This window comes from Petaurus breviceps, unplaced genomic scaffold (assembly GCF_028583685.1).
Source record: "Petaurus breviceps papuanus isolate PSGF00001 unplaced genomic scaffold, PetGlider_PUasm1.0 98, whole genome shotgun sequence".
Taxonomy (NCBI): Eukaryota; Metazoa; Chordata; class Mammalia; order Diprotodontia; family Petauridae; genus Petaurus; species Petaurus breviceps.
The window spans coordinates 50,552,757-50,572,869 of NW_027187460.1; the positions used below are offsets into that span (position 1 = coordinate 50,552,757).

At 37.2% G+C, this 20,113-nt stretch overlaps 1 protein-coding gene across 1 annotated transcript in view; it reads right to left on the reverse strand.

Annotated features, from left to right (window-relative positions):
- The window catches only part of PKHD1L1 (PKHD1 like 1), a 222,093-nt gene that overhangs the window by 100,614 nt on the left and 101,366 nt on the right, over positions 1-20,113 (reverse strand). Inside the window, exons 34-36 of the mRNA XM_069081363.1 lie at positions 17,251-17,355; positions 14,661-14,849; positions 1,389-1,559 (exon numbers count right to left, since the gene is read on the reverse strand). Coding sequence (XP_068937464.1) covers positions 1,389-1,559; positions 14,661-14,849; positions 17,251-17,355 — 465 coding nt within the window. The remainder of the gene's footprint in view (positions 1-1,388; positions 1,560-14,660; positions 14,850-17,250; positions 17,356-20,113) is intronic.

Here is a 20,113-nt window from a genome sequence, read left to right on the forward strand (position 1 = left end):
GGGAGAGGAAGGGACATCACTAATTTGATTTTTTTTAAATCCAAAAGCTATTATAAGGAGCATTTAAAATACAGGGTGTCCCCAAAGTCTTAGTGCAGTTTAAAACTGTTAAAATTTAAAGTGCTAGATTTATGGATCAGGAAGGCCTGAATTCAAATTCCACTTCACCCACTAATTAGTTATGTGACCTAATCTCTTAGCTTAAGTATCTTGATCTATAAAAACGGACAGCAGTTAAAGCTTAAAACTACACCAACATTATTGAGATACTCTGTGTATATATTGGAATCTTCAAGGCAATTATCTTCTCCATTAATCTAAGGGGAAATCTTAAGATATGTGACACAAATTATTCATTGCACAGTGGTAACTTTGGTTGGGTGATTTACATTCTACTTGACTTTTTTCTCATTAGTATTTTAAATGAGTTCCCACACAAGAGGAAAAGCAATAGGAGGCACAGGCAATGAAGGAAAATTTGCCTAATTTAAAGTTTCAAAGTTTCGCTCAGAGTCAGTGCAGCTCACAGAAAAAAACCTTAACAGCAGTAATAACAATAATAACAATAACTTAGATTTTTGTAGGACTTTATTTTTTGGGCCCTCCTGACTTAGACTGATTCTCTTTAGAATAGCAAGCCTGAGGGTCTTCCCCTCCCAGCTTTATTTTTTTTCTTTTTTTCTAATTAAAGGGGTTATTCCCTTGACTCACTTCTTAAAGAGGCCTATTCGCTGAATAGGCCTTACCTCACTCTAAGTGAATACCTGAAAAGGCCTTAGCCTAAAAGGGCTAGGGTCTCCCATTGCATCCTGGGTCATCTCCAGTCATCCTGAGAATATCAGGTCACTGGATCCTGATGACTCAGGAGGGAAAAGTAAGACTGGTGACCTTGCACAGCCCTCCATCCCTCAAATCAAAGTCAACTGCACACCATGTCATCATTTCCCTGATTCCATGGTCCTCTTAGAAAATGAATGACAAACACAACAGCGACAAGTGTTTTCACATTATGCCTCCTAATCCTCCTGACAGCATAAATAGACTACAACCCATCAGTTAGTCCAAAAGCATTTATTCAACATCTACCACATGCCAGGTACTGTGTTAATCACTAGGCACACAAAGAAAGGCAAAAGATAGCCTCTACTCTCAAGGAGCCTATAGTTTAATAGAAGAGTTAGAGGACAGATTATTATCTCCATTTGATACATAAGAAAATAGAGATATTGAGAGTATAAGTGATTTGTTCAAGATCACATGGCTATTATAAATGGTGGAGCCATAACTAGAATCTGTCTTCTAACTCCTAATCCAAAGAGTTCCCAAAAGATCTATCAGTATCAGGATTTTCATCAAACATCAGAACAAACTATTTTATCTTCTCTTACCTTGAACATATGTTGCCTCAGTTCCACCAATGAATAGATGCAATGGAATGTATTTATTTTCAGCTGGCAAAACATTAATTGCTCCTTGTAGAAATATAGACTGTGCTTCATTGACGAAGCCACTGCTATAATAATATATACCAGGTGAAGTAAACTGGTAAGAAAAAGAACCTGCCACATACATAAGAAGATACATAAAAAAAATTATCAAAAAAGTACTTGGATGTACCAGGGAAACTATACTGTAATAAATGTTCAAATCATAGGGCTCTTAATTTTTCATCAATATTTGCATAATTTAAATAGGGCATAGAAAGCAAATGATCCACTTCCTGACTAAAAAAGTATATAGTAAAATTATGCCCCCATATGAATAAGTTCTGTATTTATTTATTTATTTTAAAGCAATTGGGGTTAAGTAACTTGCTCAAGGTTACACGGCCAGTTATTTCTGGGTGTGTTGCTAAGTATCAGAGCCCAGATTTGATCCCCAGGTCATCCCGACACTGGAGCTGGTGCTCTTACTCACTGTGCTACCTGGCTGCCCCATAATTTCTGTATTTAAAAAATACTAGCATTTGTATAGCACTTCAAGATTTGTAAAACATTTTGAAAATATCTCATTTTATTCTCACAACATCCTCTTCATCCTGCGATTATTATCTTGATTTTACAAATGAAGAAACTAAGGTAGACAGAAGCTAAGTGACTTCCCCAAGCTTATACAGCTATTAAGTACCTACGGCTGTATTCAAAGTCAGGTCTTCCTGACTCCAGGTCCAGGACTCTATTCACTGAGGCAGTGCTCTATTTAGCTGCCATTTTTTAAAAAGCCAAAACCAAAGTCATCCCAGAATGTGTTATAACTTGCAGAATTTTACACATACACACACACATGCACACACACATGCACATAGATGAAAGTAAACAAAATTTAAAATGATTTTCCATGAATGAAAAACAAACTGCTAGATCCAAAGTTAAACTAAAAAATCTTTGGGTTCTAGCATCATAAAGCTGGAAGATTTAGAGATGAGAAAACGTATTTACTACTTCTAATCCTTAATCAAAACCACATATCAATTATCTCTTTATTACCTAGGAAGTAAAAATGATGATACATTTATTAGAATTTGTTAGACTAAAATAATATTCTCATAATTAAGGCCTCACTACATATCTCTCCCCTCCCATCTCATTTAACCATCTTTGAATGACAGGATTACAGATTTAGTACTGCTAATTATTATTTCTCCTCACAAACTTTCTCCTCTAATTTTCTCTATTGTTTATACTTTTCCCATCCAAAAATGCTGATGTCCATGTCTAGACATTTGCTATTTCTGCAATCTTCAATTTTATTATTTTTTGACAATGCCCTGGTTGACTTCCATCATCAATCACATTTGTGTTCATGTTTCTAGTCAGCACATCTTTACTTTGCACTATGTTGATGCAGCTCTATAAATAAATAATTTATTTATACATGTGTATCCTGTTGCTGCAAATCTATTTTAAGTTTCTTAAGGGTAGTAACCATCAACACCTTGGAATTTTTTTTAAAGTCACCTTTGCATCTAATATAATATTCTGCAAATAGTAGGAGCTTAATTAATATTTGTGACTGAGAAAGATAATTTGACAACTGAAAGTTTAGCTAAATGGGCCTTGCAAAGTCAGCTAAGCAATTCCTCTGAAACTATCTTGTATTTGACTAGTTTGTATTTCTTTCTCTTTATTCACTTTATATAAATTATTCCACATATATTTATATATAAATTTCTTGTCTTATTAGAGCATAAGAACACTGTTTGTACAGATTTTATTCTCTGTATTTGTCTCATTAGCCCTTAGCAGGGTGCCTGACTCACAGTAAGTACTAAATAAATGATTGAGGGTTGATTAGTTATCAATTCACATCTGGACTATTGAAATAACCTTCTGGTTAAGTCTTTCTACCTCAAGTCTTTCCCAGTGTCATTCCATTCTCTATTAAGCTGCCAAAATTAGCTTCCTAAAACACAAGACTGCCACATCAGCACTCTTCCTCCCCTCTACCTTCTCCCCTACTCAACAAACTCCAATGGCTCCCTATTATCTCAAGTATCAAATATAAATAAAATCTTCTGTTAGGCTTTTAAAGCCCTTCACAGTCTAGACACTTCCTACCTTTCTAATAGTCTTCTTTTTTTTAATTAATTTGTTTGTTCACTTTTAGTTTACAGGATTCAATTCCACAATTCCTTGAGTTTCACATTGTGTCCCCCTCCTTCTCCTCCCCCCCCATGACAGCATATAGTCAAGTATAGGATCTGTAAATATTTCACATTATAAATTAGTCCGGTTATAAAGATATATTGTATCAGATGGAATGAAAAATTGTAAAGAGGACATAAAACCAAACAATAAAAGGAAAAAGGTCAGGTATTTTGCTTCCACCTGGATATAAACTCAGTTCTTTCTAGTTCTTTCTCTGGATGCACACATTTCTCTCCATCATGAGTCTTTGGGGATTGACTTATATCACTGCATTGCTGAGAAGAGTCTAGTCTATCAAAGTTGGTCATCACACATACATTGTGTCTGTAATTGTGTACAAATTTCTCCTGGTTCTACTCTTCTCACTCGGCATTAGTTTGTATAAGCCTCTCCAGGTAAATATGAAGTCCATCTGCTCCTCGTTTCTTATAGCACAATAGTATTCCATAACATGCATATACCACAACTTGTTCAGCCATTCCCCAATTGCTGGGCACCCCCTTAATTTCCAATTCTTTGCCACCACTAAAAGAGCTACTATAAACATATTTGTACATATAGGTCTTCCTCCCACTTCTATGATCTCTTTGGGATATAACCCTAGGAGTGGTATTGCTGGGTCAAAGGATATGAAATTATTTATAGCCCTTTGGGCATAATTCCAGATTACTCTCCAGAAAGGTTGGATCAGTTCACAACTCCACCAACAATACATTAGTGTTCCAATTTACCCACATCCTCTCCAGCATTTGTCATTTTCCTGTTTTGTCATCTTAGCCAATCTGACTGGTGAGATGTGGTACCTCAGAGTTGTTTTGATTTCCATTTCTCTAATCAATAGTGATTTAGAGCATTTCTTCATGTGCTTATAGATAGCTTTAATTTCTTTCTCTGAAAATTGCCTGTTCATATCCTTTGACCACTTATCAATTGGGGAATGACTTGTATTCCTATAAAATTTGACTCAATTCTCTATATATTTTAGAAATGAGTCCTTTGTCAGAGACATAGGTTGTAAAGATTTTTCCCAATTTCCCACCTCCCTCTTAATCTTGGTTACATTGGCTTTGTTTGTACAGAAGCTTCTCAATTTCATGTAGTCAAAAGTATCCATTTTACATTTTATAATGTTCTCTAATTCTTGTTTAGTCATAAAGTCTTTCCCTCTCCAAAATCTGAGATTGCTTACAGTATCAACCTTTATACCTAGATCATGCACCCATTTAGATTTGATTTTGGTATATGGTGTTACATAATGGTCTATGCCCAGTTTCTGCCATACTATATTACAGTTTTCCCAGCAGTTTTTGTCAAATAGTGAGTTCTTATTCCAAAAACTAGGGTCTTTGGGTTTATCAAACAATAGATTACTATAGTCATTGACTTCTGAATCTTGAGTGCCTAATCTATTCCATTGATCCACTCCTCTATTCCTCAGCCAGTACCAAGTAGTTTTGATGACTGCTGCTTTATAATACAGATTGAAATCTGTTATAGCCAGTCCACCTTCCCTAGCATTTCTTTTCATTAATTCCCTTGATATTCTGAAACCTTTTATTCTTCCAAAAGAATTTTGTTAGTATTTTTTCTAGCTCTATAAAGTAGTTTTTTGGTAAATTAATTGGTATGGCACTAAATATATAATTTTATTTAGGTAAAATTGTCATTGTTATTATATTAGCTCGGCCCAGCCATGAGCAATTGATATTTTTTCAATTACTTAGATCTGACTTTATTTGTGTCAAAAGTGTTTTGTAGCTGTGGTCATATAGGTCCTGGGTTTGTTTTGGCAGGTAGATTCCCAAATATTTTATAATGTCTACAGTAACTTTAAATGCTATTTCTCTTTCTATCTCTTGCTGTTGAATTTCATTGGAAATATACAGGAATGCCGAGGATTTATGTGGCCTTATTTTATTTCCTGCAACTTTGCCAAATTTATTTATTGTCTCAAGTAGTTTTTTATTTGATTCTCTAGGATTCTATAAGTATATCATGATATCATCTGCAAAGAGTGATAACTTGGTCTCTTCTTTGCCTAACTTGATTCCTTTGATTTCTTTTTCTTCTCTAATTGCTACTGCTAACATTTCTAGGACCAGATTGAATAAAAGGAGTGATAGTGGACACCCTTGTTTCACCCCTGATCTTATGGGAATGCTTCTAGCTTCTCCCCATTACATATAATACTTGCTGATGGCTTTAAATAGATGCTACCTATTGTTTTAAGGAAGGATCCATTTATTCCTATTTTTTCTAATGTTTTTAGTAGGAATGGATGTTGTATTTTGTCAAAAGCCTTTTCTGCATCTATTGAGATGATCATGTGGTTTCTGCTAGTTTTATTGTTGATATGGTCAATTATACTGATGGTTTTCCTAATATTAAACCATCCTTGCATTCCTGGAATAAATCCTACCTGATCAAAGTGTATTGTTCTTGAGATAAGTTGCTGTAGTCTTTTGGCTAGTATTTTATTTAGAATTTTTGCATCTATATTCATGAGGGAGATTGGTCTATAATTTTCTTTCTCTGTTTTATCTCTTCCTGATTTAGGTATCAGTACCATATTTGTGTCATAAAAAGAATTTGTTATGACTCCTTCTTCACTAATTTTCCCAAATAGTTTGTAGAGTATTGGAATCAATTGTTCTTTAAATGTTTGATAGAATTCACTAGTAAATCCATCTGGCCCTGGAGATTTTTTCCTAGGGAGCTGACTGATGGCTTGTTCAATTTCTTTTTCTGAGATGGGATTGTTTAAGTAATTTATTTCCTCTTCAGTTAATCTGGGCAACTTGTATTTTTTGTAAATATTCATCCATTTCCCTAAGATTGTCAAATTTATGTGCATACAATTGGGAAAAATAATTCCTCATTATTGTTTTGATTTCCTCTCCATTGGAGGTAGATTTTTGATACTCAGATTTTGGTTTTCTTCTTTCTTTTTTTTATCATATTGACTAAAGGTTTATCAATTTTGTTGGTTTTTTCATAAAACCAGCACTTGGTTTTATTTATTAATTCAATAGTTTTCTTAATTTCAATTTTATTAATCTCTCCTTTGGTTTTCAATATTTATAATTTAGTATTTAATTGGGGATTTTGAATTTGGTCTTTTTCTAGGTTTTTCAATTGCATGCCCAATTCGTTGACTTCCCTTTTCTCTAATTTAATCATGTATGCACTCAGGGATATAAAACTTCCCCTAAGAACTGCCTTTAATGCATCCCACAAATTTTGGTATGTTGTCTCATTATTATCATTCTTTTAAAGGAAATTACTGATTGTTTGTATAATTTCTTGTTTGACCCACTCATTCTTTAGGATTAAATTGTTTAATTTCCAATTAGTTTTTAGTCTGTCTTTCTATGGCCCTTTATTGCATCATGATATGAGAAGGATGCATTTAATATTTCTGCCTTACTGCATAGAATTGTGAGGTTTTTATGCCCTAGAACATGGTCAGTTTTTGAGTATTTGCCATGAACCACTGAGAAGAAAGTATATTCCTTTTTATCCCCATTCAATTTTCTCTAGAGATCTATCATACCTATCCTCTCTAAAATTCTGTTCACCTCCTTAACTTCTTTCTTGTTTATTTTGAGGTTGGATTTATCAAATTCAGAGAGGGGGATATTAAGTTCTCCCACTAGTATAGTTTTGCTATCTATTTCTTCCTCTAATTCCTTTACCTTCTTCTCTAGGAATTTGGATGCTATACCACTTGGTGCATATAAGTCAAGTAATGATATTTCTTCATTCTTGATGGTGCCTTTTAATAGGATATAGTTTACTTCCTTATCTCTTTTAATTAGGCCAATTTTTGCTTTTCTTTTATCTGAGATAAGGATTGCTACCCCTGCTTTTTTTACTTTAGCTGAGGCATGATATATTTTACTCCAGCCTTTTACCTTTACCCTGTGTGAATCCCTCTGTTTCAGATGTGTTTCTTGTAAACAGCATATTGTAGGATTATGATTTATAATCCATTCTGCTATCCGTCTCCATTTTATGGGAGAGTTCATTCCATTCACATTTACAGTTATGATTGTTATCTGTTTCTTTCCCTCTATCCTATCTCCCCTGTTAATGCTCATATTTTTCTCCCCTTCTCCCTTCCCCCCCTTAATAGTTTCTATTTTTTTTAAAGCAATCAGGGTTAAGTAACTTGATCAAGGTTACATGGCCAGTTATTTCTGGGTGTGGTGCTAAGTTTCTGAGCCCGGTTTGAACCCCAGGTCATCCCGACACTGGAGCTGGTGCTCTTACTCGCTGAGCCACCTGGCCGCCCCTAAGCAATTGGGGTTAAGTAACTTGCTTAAAGTTACATGGCCAGGTATTTCTGGGTGGGTGCTAAGTGTCCAACCCCAGATTTGATCCTCAGGTCATCCTGACATTGGAGCTCTTACTCGCTGTGCTACCTGGCTGCCCCAATATTTTCCATTTTGACCACTGCCTCCCTCAGTATTCCCTTATCAGCCCCCCTCCCTTTTGCTCCCCTTTCCCCTTACTTCTTCCCTCCCTACTAACTACCCCCCCCCCCCCTTTCATAGCCCTTTGCCCCTCCTACTGCCGGTAGGATATTTTTATACTTAATGAAGTATGCTATTTCTTCTTTGTACCAAGAGTGACAGGAACAAATCTCATGCAAAGCTCCTCTACCTCACCTCTTTCCCTCTAAAGTGATACTTTTTGTATTTCTTCTCCATAGAGTCCTATGCTTAACTGGTTGTTATACCCTCCTTGTACCAGAACCAATGAGGGAAAAGCTCATATGATTGTCATTTCCCTCCCTTCTTTTCCTCTGCTATACTGTTTTTATGCCTCTTTGTGTGGCACAATTTACCCTTTTCTACTTCATTCATTCCTCTTCTTCCATTGCAGTCCCTTTGTAGCCCTTAATAAGATTTTTTTAATAGTCATTTTGTGTATTTTATACTCATACCCTCTACTTGTCTATAACCAGTTTGCTCTTATCAAATAGCAGGGTGTGTGTGTGTGTGTGTGTGTGTGTGTGTGTGTGTTTTTCTTGTTTACCTTTTTATGTCACTGTTGCATCTGGTAATTGGAGGTTGAATTTTCCATTGAGTTCTGGCTTTTTTATCAGGAGGGTCTGGAACTCTGTTATATCATTGAATGACCATCTCTTTGCCCGGAAGAATATGCTCAGTCTCGCTGGGTATGTGATCCTTGGTTGTAACCTGAGCTCTTTTGCCTTGCAGAAAATTGTATTCCACTGCCTCCGATCTTTCAGTGTAGATGCTGCCAAATCCTGTGCGATCCTCACTGCGGACCCTCAATGCTTGAATTGTTTCTTTCCGGCCGCTTGAAGTATTTTCTCTTTTATCTGGTAGTTCTGGAGTTTGGTCACAACATTTTGAGGACTTTTCAGTTTGGGATCTCTTTCAGCAGGTGTCCGGTGTATTCTCTCAATTTCTATTTTACCCTCAGGTTGTAGTATCTCAGGGCAGTTTTCCTTAATGAGCTCTTGGAGAAAGTTGTCCAGGCTCATTTTTTCATCATGATTTTCTGGTAGTCCTATGATTCTCAGATTATCTCTCCTGGATCTGTTTTCCAGGTCAGTTATTTTTTCTTTGAGGTATTTTACCTCTTTTTCTAATTTTTCATTCTTGTTGCTTTGTTTGACTAGTTCTTGGTTCATCATAGAGTTATTTGTTTCAATTTGGTTGATTCTAGTTTTTAGCAAATCATTTTCCTTGGTTAATTTTTGGAGCTCCTTTTCCATATCATACGCTTTTCTTTTTAGAGAGATGTTTTCTTCATTATAATGTTTTTATAATTCTGCTATTTTGGTTTTGAGAGAATTATTTATTTTGTCTTCTATCTCTCTCATTTTGTTTTCAAAGTTCCTTTTGATCTCATCTAGGAGAGCCTCCTGTGCTTGGGAAACATTCCCTATTTATGTTTCAGCTGTGGGTGTGGAGTCCACATTGTCTCCCTTTGAATTTGTTTCCTCCCTCTGAGGATAGTAGGACTCCAGAGTCTTTGTAGTCTGCTTTCTACCCATTTTGAAGCAGGGCCCTAGCCACGCCCTTCCTCTAGGGATCCCAAGCCTTTACTGTAGAGGGTTTTGCGCTGGGGCAATAGTTACTGTGTTTTCAGGGTCAGAGAGGGTGGGTTGGAGCAGGTGAGGTTCACTCTGTCATCCTGGTCTTTGGTCCTGACAGGGGCTCCTTTTTTTTTTTTAATTTCTGGGCTATGAAGTGGTAGCCCCAGGATAATTTGCTGTCTGGGACAGAGGCCCCTGCATTTGGTTCTTACCTTGCTCTTTCCAGTCCCAGCCCTTTGGTGATAGTCCTGATAATGGCCCTTGTGGTTGGTGGGATGACTTGCCTTCTGGGCCTGCCTCTTTCTAATAGTCTTCTTTTTTTTTTTTTTTAAAGCAATTGGGGTTAAGTACCTTGTTCAAGGTTACATGGCCAGGTGTTTCTGGATGTCTAATAGTCTTCTTAACAGTAATCTTACTGTATCTGCAATGTAGTGGCCTTGCTGTTCCTTACAAACTACATGCCTTTTCAATGGCTGCCCCTCATACCTGGAATGCTCTCCCTCTTCCTCTCCAATTTCTGTCTTTCCTGGCTTCTTTCTGGACCCAGACTGAATCTTACCTTCTTCTGAAAGAGGCCTTTCTCAGTCTGCCCCCACTTCACCCCACCCAGACTGCTAAGGCCTTTCTTCTAAGATTACTTACTTTTTGCTCTTGATAGATCTTCTATCTACACAGTTTGCATATTGTCTTTCCCCTAAGAACGTGAACTCCTGGAAGAGAGGATCTGTTTTTGCCGTTCTTTGTATCTCTGTCATTTAGCTCAGTTCTGGTACTTAATAAATGCTCAATGGTGATGATTATATGTCAGACACTTGAGGAGGGGAATTAACTCTTTCTGAACACTGAACTCTTTGTGACCTTACTTTTTAGTAAAGGTTACTTTTTCATTTCCCTTTAATGTACACCCTTTATACTTAGTAGTTTTAGTAAAAGGGGGCAGAAAATGACTTCTAGGTGCTCGTCCTACTCTCCTAGCCATGGAAAGTACATCATGAGTTAGATCAGAGGTGGGGAACCTGCAATCTTGAGGCCACATGTGGCCTTCTAGGTCCTTGGGTGTGGCCTTTTGACTGAGTCCAAGTTTTACAGAACAAATCCTGTTATTAAGGGGGATTTGTTCTGTGAAGTTTGGATTCAGTTGAAGGGCCACACTTGAGGATCTAGAGGGCCACATATACCCCTGAGGTCACAGGTTCCCCACCCCTGAGTTAAGTACTGAAAATGTTAGGAGAATGAATAGGAAAAGAGAAGTTGCAGGTTGGGAAGGTGTTCTTTCTACTTATTCACTTTAGCCTATTTAAGAGCATTAGAAAGTAGCTTTAGGGCTGAATCTTGGTTGTTGGAAGGCTAGCAACTGTCTTGGAGGAAGGAGATTAACTTTGAAGTATGGAGCTAGGGTTTATTTTGAGAAAGTATTTTGCTGAGATGAGGAAAAAGGGAGAGAGATTTAATTGAGGGGTTGAGAAAGAGTAGATAGAGATTCAGAGAGTATACATGAAAGAATGAATGCCAGGGCTTGACAGAGGTGTCAAACCCCATTTGGATACAGAACCCTGGTCTCCATATAAAGGAAACATAATAACTTGAATCCCAGTGACCAGCCCTGCATTCTTTACTTATAAAAACAGAGGAAATACTAGAACAGAAAACACAGTGATGACATAGTAAGATCAGATATGGCCTCTAATAACACATCTGAATCACATGTTTTCTTAGCTCCTGGAATTATTCTGGGAAGAGACTGGAGTAGGGAGGGGAAGAGAAGGAAAAGGTATGACTGACAGAATGATGTGTGTGTGACCACAATACCAGCCTTACTATGAAAGTGGCTCCCCGTCTTTCTCCCTTGTCCTTTCAGAATGAATTACAGAATTATAGATTTAGAACTAGAAGAGAACTCAAGGATCATGAAGTCCAACCCCACTCATTTAACAGATGAGGAAACTAAGGCCTAGAGAAATTAAACATCTTTTCCAAGTTCATACAGGTAAGTAAATGGCAGAGTCAGAAACTGAACCCAAGTCTTCTCTCTCCAATTCCAGTTTTCTTTCCATCACACTGTGCTGCCTTTCAGGTACTGCTTGGGGGGAATATTATAAATTTAAAGGATGTATTGTTAAGTTTATGGAACAACAAAATCACCCAGTGTGGTTCTTCACTGTAAGAGTCCATCATTATTCCCATGTTTGTTTTCCTGGAAAAGTTGTCTTTGAGAGTTAGTGGACCCTGGTCCATAGTCCTATACATCTGCTTTTGCCAGAACTGGTTAAGTTATGTGATAAGGCAAAATGTGGGGATTCTTTTTGGAATGAGTGGTGTTCTGGATGTAGAAGGATTATATTCAATTTGATAAATATTTATCAAGCTCCTACTATATGCTAGGCACTGCGCTAAGAGGTGGAAATACAAAAAGAGGCAAAAAATAGTCTCTACTTTCAAGGAGTTTACAATCTAATGGGAGAGATCACATGCAATCAAATATATACAAAGTAAGCTATATACAAGAAAAATGGGAAATAATCAACAGAGAGAAGGTATTGGAATTAAGAGGGGTAGGGAAGGCTTCCTGTAGAAGGTGGGATTTAAATTGGAACTTAAAGGAAATTAGACAGACTGTAGTAGGAGCAGAAAAGAGAGAGCATTCCAGGCATGGGAAACAACAGAGAAAATACTGAGAATACGGAGAGAATATGGAGAGAAATACTGAGAAATGGAGTGTCTTGTTTGTGGAATAGCCAGGAGGCCAGTGTCACTGGATTGAAGACTATGTATTAGGGAATAAAGTGTAAGGAAACTGGAAAAGTAGGAGGGGGTTAAGTCATGAAGGGCTTTGAATGCCAAACGGAACTTCTGGAGGCAATAGGAAGCCAATGGAGTTTATTGAATAGGTGACTGACATGATTAGACACCAGTTTAAGGAAAATCATTTTAGTGGCTGAATAGAGAATGGGGAGAATCTTGAGGAAGGCTGAACCACCAGCAGGCCATTGCAATAATCCAGGTGTAAGGTGATGAAAGCCTGTACCAGAGTAGTGTCAGTGTCAGAGGAGAGAAGAAGGCTTATTGGAGAGATATTACAAAGGTAAAATCAACAGGCCTTGATAGCAGCTTGCATATAGGGGGTGAGGGAGAGTGAGGATCCAGGATGACTTCTGGGTTGGGAACCTCAAAGACTGGAAGGATGGTGTTGTTCTCTGTAGCAACAGGGAAGATAGGAGATGGCGGTGGGTGGGATGGGTTTAGGGGAAAAGATAATGAGTTTTATTTTAGACATATTGAGTTTAAGAAATCTACTGGACTTCCAATTCAAAATGTTTGAAAGGCAGTTGGAGATAGGAGATTGGAGGCCAGAAGAGATATGGAAGCAGGAAAGGTAGATTTGAGAATCATCAGCATAGAGATGATAATTAAATCCACGGGAATTGCTGGGATCAGGAGTGATTAACAGCATCAAAGGCTGCAGGGAGGCCAAGGAGAATGGAGATTGAAAAAAGGTCATTGGATTTGTTTGGATGCCGCCCTGGTAAATTTTGGCTTGATATAAGGAAAAACTTCCCAACTGACAATGCTATCTAAATGCAGAACAGGATGGTTGTCTTAGGCAATAATGGGTTCCCCCTCACTGGGAGTCTTGAAGTAGTCAGTAAGCAAGCATTTACTAAGCACTTATTTTGGGCCAGGTACTAAGCTAAGTACTATGGATACAAAGAAAGGCAAACATATTATTCCTACCCTCCAGGAATCAAAGCTTGGATGTTTGCTGGCAGAGAGCAGTCTCGGTCATGTACAGCAGAGGTGTTAAACATGCATCCTTCTACCTCATACACCCCATGACACTACTGAGTAGGACCAAATAGAACCCAGATCAAAAGGTAATTGGGAAATATTTAACAAAATAAATAAAAAACACAACATAATATTAATTTGTGCTTTTCGAAGCCAATATGTGGCCAGAATTTGAGTTTGACACCACTGATGCACAGGTTGAACTTGTTGGCCTATAAGAATCCTCCCAACTCTGAGAATCAGTGAGGAGGAAAAGCTGCTAGTGACCAGATATGGAGTATGTATGGGGATGATAAAGTATGGAGAAGATAAAAAGTGAATTAACATTCTTCCAGGAGCATTAAATACAAGTAACAAGACACAAAGTAGAAATGACTGAGTAATAGCTCCCTGATTCTGTAGCTTCCTGGAGATGGGGGCAGTAATTCACTGGAACAGCAAATGTATGAATGTACAATATTTCACACATAGCATAGACTGTATATCTATGAAATCCTTTCAAAACTGCCCTCTCCTCATTGGGAAATGTTTGAGAGACCCAGACATTATAGTAGAAACATAAAATGGTTGTTTTCAAATATTTAAAGGGTCTTCATGTGGAAAAGCAGTAAGACTAATTCTATATCATCTTAAAGGGCATACATAACCAGGGCCAATGAGTAGTAATGTGTTTTAGCAATGCAGACTTCAGTTCCATATAATGAAGATATTTTAAACAATGAAAGCAGTCTAAAAATGAAATAGGCAGATTTATGAGGTTGTGAGTTCACCTCAGACATGGAAGCCTTCTAGCAGTGGTGATTACAGGGATGTTTGTCAGGGATAGTTCTTGCACCAATTTATAGATAAAGTCCTAAGACATTTCTAAGACTGTAGGACTTATTAAAATGTACTTAAATATTTAGGATTAGTCATTGGATCTAAGATTAAGAGTTTTCCTAGTCTACTCTCCTCGTTTTACTGATGAAAAGACAAATCCAGAGAAATTAAACACCCTGTGGGTAAGTGAGTGTCGGAGCTAAAATTTGAACTCAGTTCCTCTGGCTCCAAATCCAGAATTTCTGTTACTATGCCACACAATTTAAACAAAATTGATTTCTTCTTACATTCAAGAAAAAGATACATAATACAAATTGAGCAAGAAAGAAACATACCTGATGTGGTTTTTTGGTTTCCACTAGTAAAGCCTTTGCCATCATAAATCACATTTCCAGGACTAGAAACAGAGAAAACACGATAGCCTATTCCTCTGACGAAAGGCTGAGCTTGCCACTGCCATATCACTGTGTCGCCCACAGATATATTTAAAACTGATGGAGACCATGCGTACCCTTCTCCATAAACTAGGCACAAGGGAAAGAAGAAAAAAAAGAAGAGAATTAAAGTTTTATTGAATATAAATGTTTACTAAGGTTAAAATATCTTATAATTAACATTCTAACTTTCTCACATACAGAATTTAATTATTTGGTAAAATAAGCTGAAATCAGAGGAGCTTGGATGGTGAGAAACTAAGGGGAATCAAAAAGATTAATTAAGCCTGAATCATCAAGAGGCTTCATCTGGAAAAGAGGAAGTCATTGAAAGACTTAGTCACAAAAAGCACCAAGATTTAGAACATTTTCTACATGTCCAAAATTGAACTCATTAAATTTTCCCACAAACCTCCTACTTCCTAAATTCCCTATTACAGTGAAGGGTATAACCATCTTTCTATTCACTCAGACTCACAAACTAAGTTACTCCTTACTCTTCCTTATCCTTTATATCCAATCTGTTACCAAGTTTTGTTGATTCTACCTTCATAACATTTTTTTATGTCCCTCTTCCCTACTTTGATACTGCCACACCACCCCGGTCCAGGCCCATATCACCTCCCACCTAAATTCTTGCAATAATCTTCTGGTTGGTCTCCTTGCCTCAGGTGTCTTTCCAATCCTCAGATTTCAGCCTCCACTCAGCTTCCAAAGCAATATCTGACCATGTCACTACCCCCCCCCCACCACTCTTACCCCCATCATTCAATAAGATCCATTGGCTTCTTGTCACCTCCATGATCAAATATAAAATCCTCTGTTTGGTATTTATAACTTGTCACACCCCTTTCAGTCTTCTTATATCTTTTATATTCTTATACCTTACATGTTTTTTATACCTTATTATACCATAAGTATTTATATTTTTGTACCTTATACCTCTCATATATTCTGTGATCCAGTACTACTGGTCTCCCTGCTATTCCTTACACATGAACTCCATTTCTGGACTTTAGACATTTAATTATCTGTCTCCTGTCCCTGAAATTTTCTCCTTTATCATGTTCACCTCCTGGCTTCCTCTAATTCCCAGTTAAAATCTCACCTTCTGCAAGAAACCTTTCCTTATCTGCCTTAACTCTAGTGCTTCCCCTCTGGTGATTATTTCTAATTCGTCCTTTACATGGTTTGTGTATATTTGTTTTCATGTTTCTCCCCCTTTAGACTGTGAACTCCTTGAGACCAAAGACTGTCTTTTGCTTTTTTCTGTATCTTTAACTTCACAGTGTCTATCACATAAGTGCTTTATAACGACTTATTAACTTATTGACAGTAATACACTTGAACATATTAAGCTGTTTAGACCTAGACATACCCAAGAATCTAGATACCTTTCCCTTTCCCATGAACAAGTTATGTGTATGTGTGTACACAAATTGCCTAGGCAAAAATGGAGGTAATAACATTCGTTTTTAAAGTATTTTGTCAAAAAGTTGTAAAAGAAGATGAAATAGAAACAATCATATTTGGTTCCTGCAGACTTCATTAAAGTCCTAGTCTGAGTAGTCTATGTAAGCTAAGTTCCTAGCAGATAGTAGTATAACAAGTGTGACTTTTTTATTGTTGGAAGTCCAAAGAAGAGCTAATGCTGGATGTGTCCCAAAAGAGAGATTCTCTCTCTTCTCTTACAACCAACCGAGGGTATGTTGGGAAGAGGGGATGTGGAGAAATCCTTCCATGAGAGTTTTTCTCTACTTGACACTTAGTGGCCCATTCTATTTGACACAACTCTCAGTTATTGGGATCAATAAGGAGTTCAATCAATTAATCAATTAACATTTATTAAATGCCTGCTAAGTGCAGGAGTTCTTGGATTTCCTCAAGAAGAGGGTAATATGCGTGGCTCTTTCCACAGAGTCAGAGTAAAGTCCAGAGTAAGGTAACCACCTCTGTTTCACTAGTAATACAGTAAGGCTTTGAGTATCAACTAGTCAAAGATGATGAGACTGTTAGCCAAGGACCAGTTCAGCTTAGTTCAAAGAGGCTCATCACTGCCAGACCAGACTTAAAAGTTATGAATTTCTGGACCACAGCAACTCATGACACTGTCTGCCAAGGCAGTGGTGTCAAATTCAAATACAAATGGGGGCCAGCCCACCAAACCACACAGAAACACCATACATCCCTTTGGGCTATATATTGACTTAGAAAACCACAAATTCATTTATCTGTTTTATTATGTCTTTATTTTGCTAAATATTTTCTAACTATATCTCATTGTAGTTGGGACTGCACACAGGAATGTTGTGGGCTGCATGTCTGATACCTCCACCTCAACGTGCAAAGTTGAGCTTGTGTCAGGGGAGCTAGTACACACTTTGAAGCAACAGATTCTGTGAATTTTTGAAATTAATTCCAGGCCTGACTTGGAAAGGGGTAAGAGAAGGGGGATAAATTACATGAATTTTAAAATTTAATGAGTCCATACCTGAATCTTCTCCTTGGTTGGTAACTCTGAATATATTACTTGTTGAATGAAGAATACATGTTATACTATTCTCTGAAGAGGATGTCACATTGCAAGGAAATGATCCTAGAAAGAGTCAAATAAAATTATTTTTTCAGTTAATTATTTTAAAGAAAGTTTATCATTGTTTGGGTTGGGCAGAACTTTTAAAATCTTTTAAATGTTAGCCAAAAAAATTAGCTGTGGTTTAATCACTTAGGAATTGAAGATCTTCCAAACATTTTGACCCAAAACATCAGAATCTTTGTTAGGTAGATTTTAACACAGAATCTAGAGCTAGGAGAAACCTTAGAGATCATCATACTTCTGGCTTCCAAAGGAGAAGGCTGAGTGGCAGAAGTGTCTAGAAAAGGACTTGAAGTGAATAATAAGGGCAAATTGTGGATGTGATTTCAGGGTTTCAGAAGAACATCAAAGACTGAATTTAGGAAGGAGAAATTTGGGAGGACTTGAAGAGTTGAAGAAAAAGGGCATGAGCTGAAGGAAGACAAAGAGAAAGAGACTTATTCTTCAGGAGGACTCAGACTGAAGTACAAAGATTAAGAAGTACCTAAGGGCAAAAGAAATGGGAAGATCAGGGGCAACTGAAGGACTCAAGGAAAAAGAAAATAAATGGTGGAAGCTGAAGGAGAAAAAAAAGAAAGAAAAAGGTAAGGTAAAATAAGAAAAACTGAAGGAATCTGAAGTTTCTTATCAAGTTAAGTACTAAAGAGTCTGTAAAGGTTTAACAAGATTTGAAGATGAATTCTAGGCATTCTCAAGCAGTTTGAAAGACAAGTACTAAGGAACTCACTTCTGGCAAGTATGTAAAGCATGGATAATCTTTCAGAGACTTGCTTTGAGGGTATACTATTTATATTTTTGCCACAATCAAGAGACTGCTATCTATGTTCAGATTGAAGGCTGGTTTTTCTCCTAGAAGGGGAGGTGAAGAGGTTTGAGCAATGCCTTCCCATACTCCACAGTATCAGAGATGATAAATTATTTCTAAAAGAACAAAAAGTCACTCAGTCAATAAGCATTTGTTAGTAGTATCACCTATTAAGTGCTAAGAACTATGCCAAGTGCTGGACATAATGCAGAAAGGCAAAAAAAAAAAAAAACAGTTTTCAAAGAGCTTACAGTGCAATGGGAGAGACAACAGGAAGACAATTATGTACAAATGAAGAAACAGGCAGGATAAACTGGAGATAATTTCAGAGGAAAGGCACCAGTAATAAGAGGCATCAGAAAAGGTCTAATGCAGGAAACAAATTCCAGGGATAAGGATATGATCATCCCGCTGTGTAGTCTGCTCTTTTCAGACCATCTCTGGAGTACCTTTGAAAGCTCTGGACATTTCAGGAAGAACATGGATAATCTGGAGAGCATCAAGATGAACAATACCAGGATGGTGAAAACTGTCAAGTTTATATCATATAGGGACAAGTTGAAGAATTGAGGATACTTAGCCAAAAGGTCAGTCAGTCAACAAATACATTAAATACCTCCTATGTGCCAGGCACCGTTTGAAGCACTGGAGATTCAAAGAAAGATAAATGGTATCTGCTTTTGAGGAGCTCACAAGTTAATGGGAGAAACAATGTACAAATTATTATGTGCAAACAAGCTATATAAAAAATCAATTGGAAATAACATAAGAAAGACGTTAGAATTAAGGGGGCTCTCAGTGGGGGACATAATACCTAGGTTTACGTATTTGAAGGCTGTCATGTGAATGAGGGATTAAGTTTGGCCCTAGAGGACAGAAGTAGAAAAAAAAATGGGTAGAAAGTGTAAAGAGGAAATTTAGGACTGAAGTCAGGAAAATCTTCCTAACAATTTGAACTATCCCAAAGGGAACTGTTTCAGGAAACAGTGGGGATCCCCATTTCTCAAAGTCTCTGAGCAAAGGCTGGATGACTGTTTTGGGATAGATATTAGAGGGGATTCTTTTTCAGATATGAGTTGGATTAGGAGGCTGGTAAGGTCCTGTTCAACTCTGAAATTCACATTGTGTGACCCTTTAATATGCTTAATCTCAGCATAGTCAATGGTTCTGCCCATACATGATCCCACACTCCATTAAACTGGACTCATATTCCTCATACTGATGCTCAATCAATATTCTGTTTTAGCTGTTTCAGGTTCATATTTACTGTGAGATCAGGTGAGTCTTTTTCATTTGTAAAAGGCATTTAAATATAACAGAGTGCAAACTGCCCTGGATTTATAATCAGGGGATCTGAGCAGAAGCAAGGAGAATGAGTTTTGATAAAACAGAAACCTCCTAATAACTACAGATGTCTAAAGTGGGGGTGTCGGGTTGTGGGGAGAGGGGTTACCTTTCTTTGGAAGGTGTGTGCTTCCCCTTATTTGAAGTCTTCTAGGAAAGGCTGAATAAACTCTTAATGTGGATGCAGTAGAGAAGTGGTGTCAAACTCAAATAGAAGGAGAGTGGGAATAAGCCATAAATAAATATCCCTGCCAGCTTCATTTTGACTTAGAAAACTTTAAATTAACATTAACTATGTTTTATTGTGTTTTTATTCATTTTGTTAAATATTTCCAAATTTTGGTAGCACTCGAGTGTTGAGCAGTGTGTTTGAGACAGACTTCTGCTGTCGAAGGTATTTTGGATTACAGATTAGACTACATGGCTTCTGAGGTCATTATAACTCTGAAGTTTTATAATTGTGTAATTTATTATCTAGTTTCACTCCCCCATTTTACAGATGAAGCAAGTGAGACACACAGAAGTGAAATAATTTACTCAATTCACGTAGAGCCAGAATTTGAAGTCAGACCCTTTAACTTCAAATCCAATGATGTGTTCACCCACTTC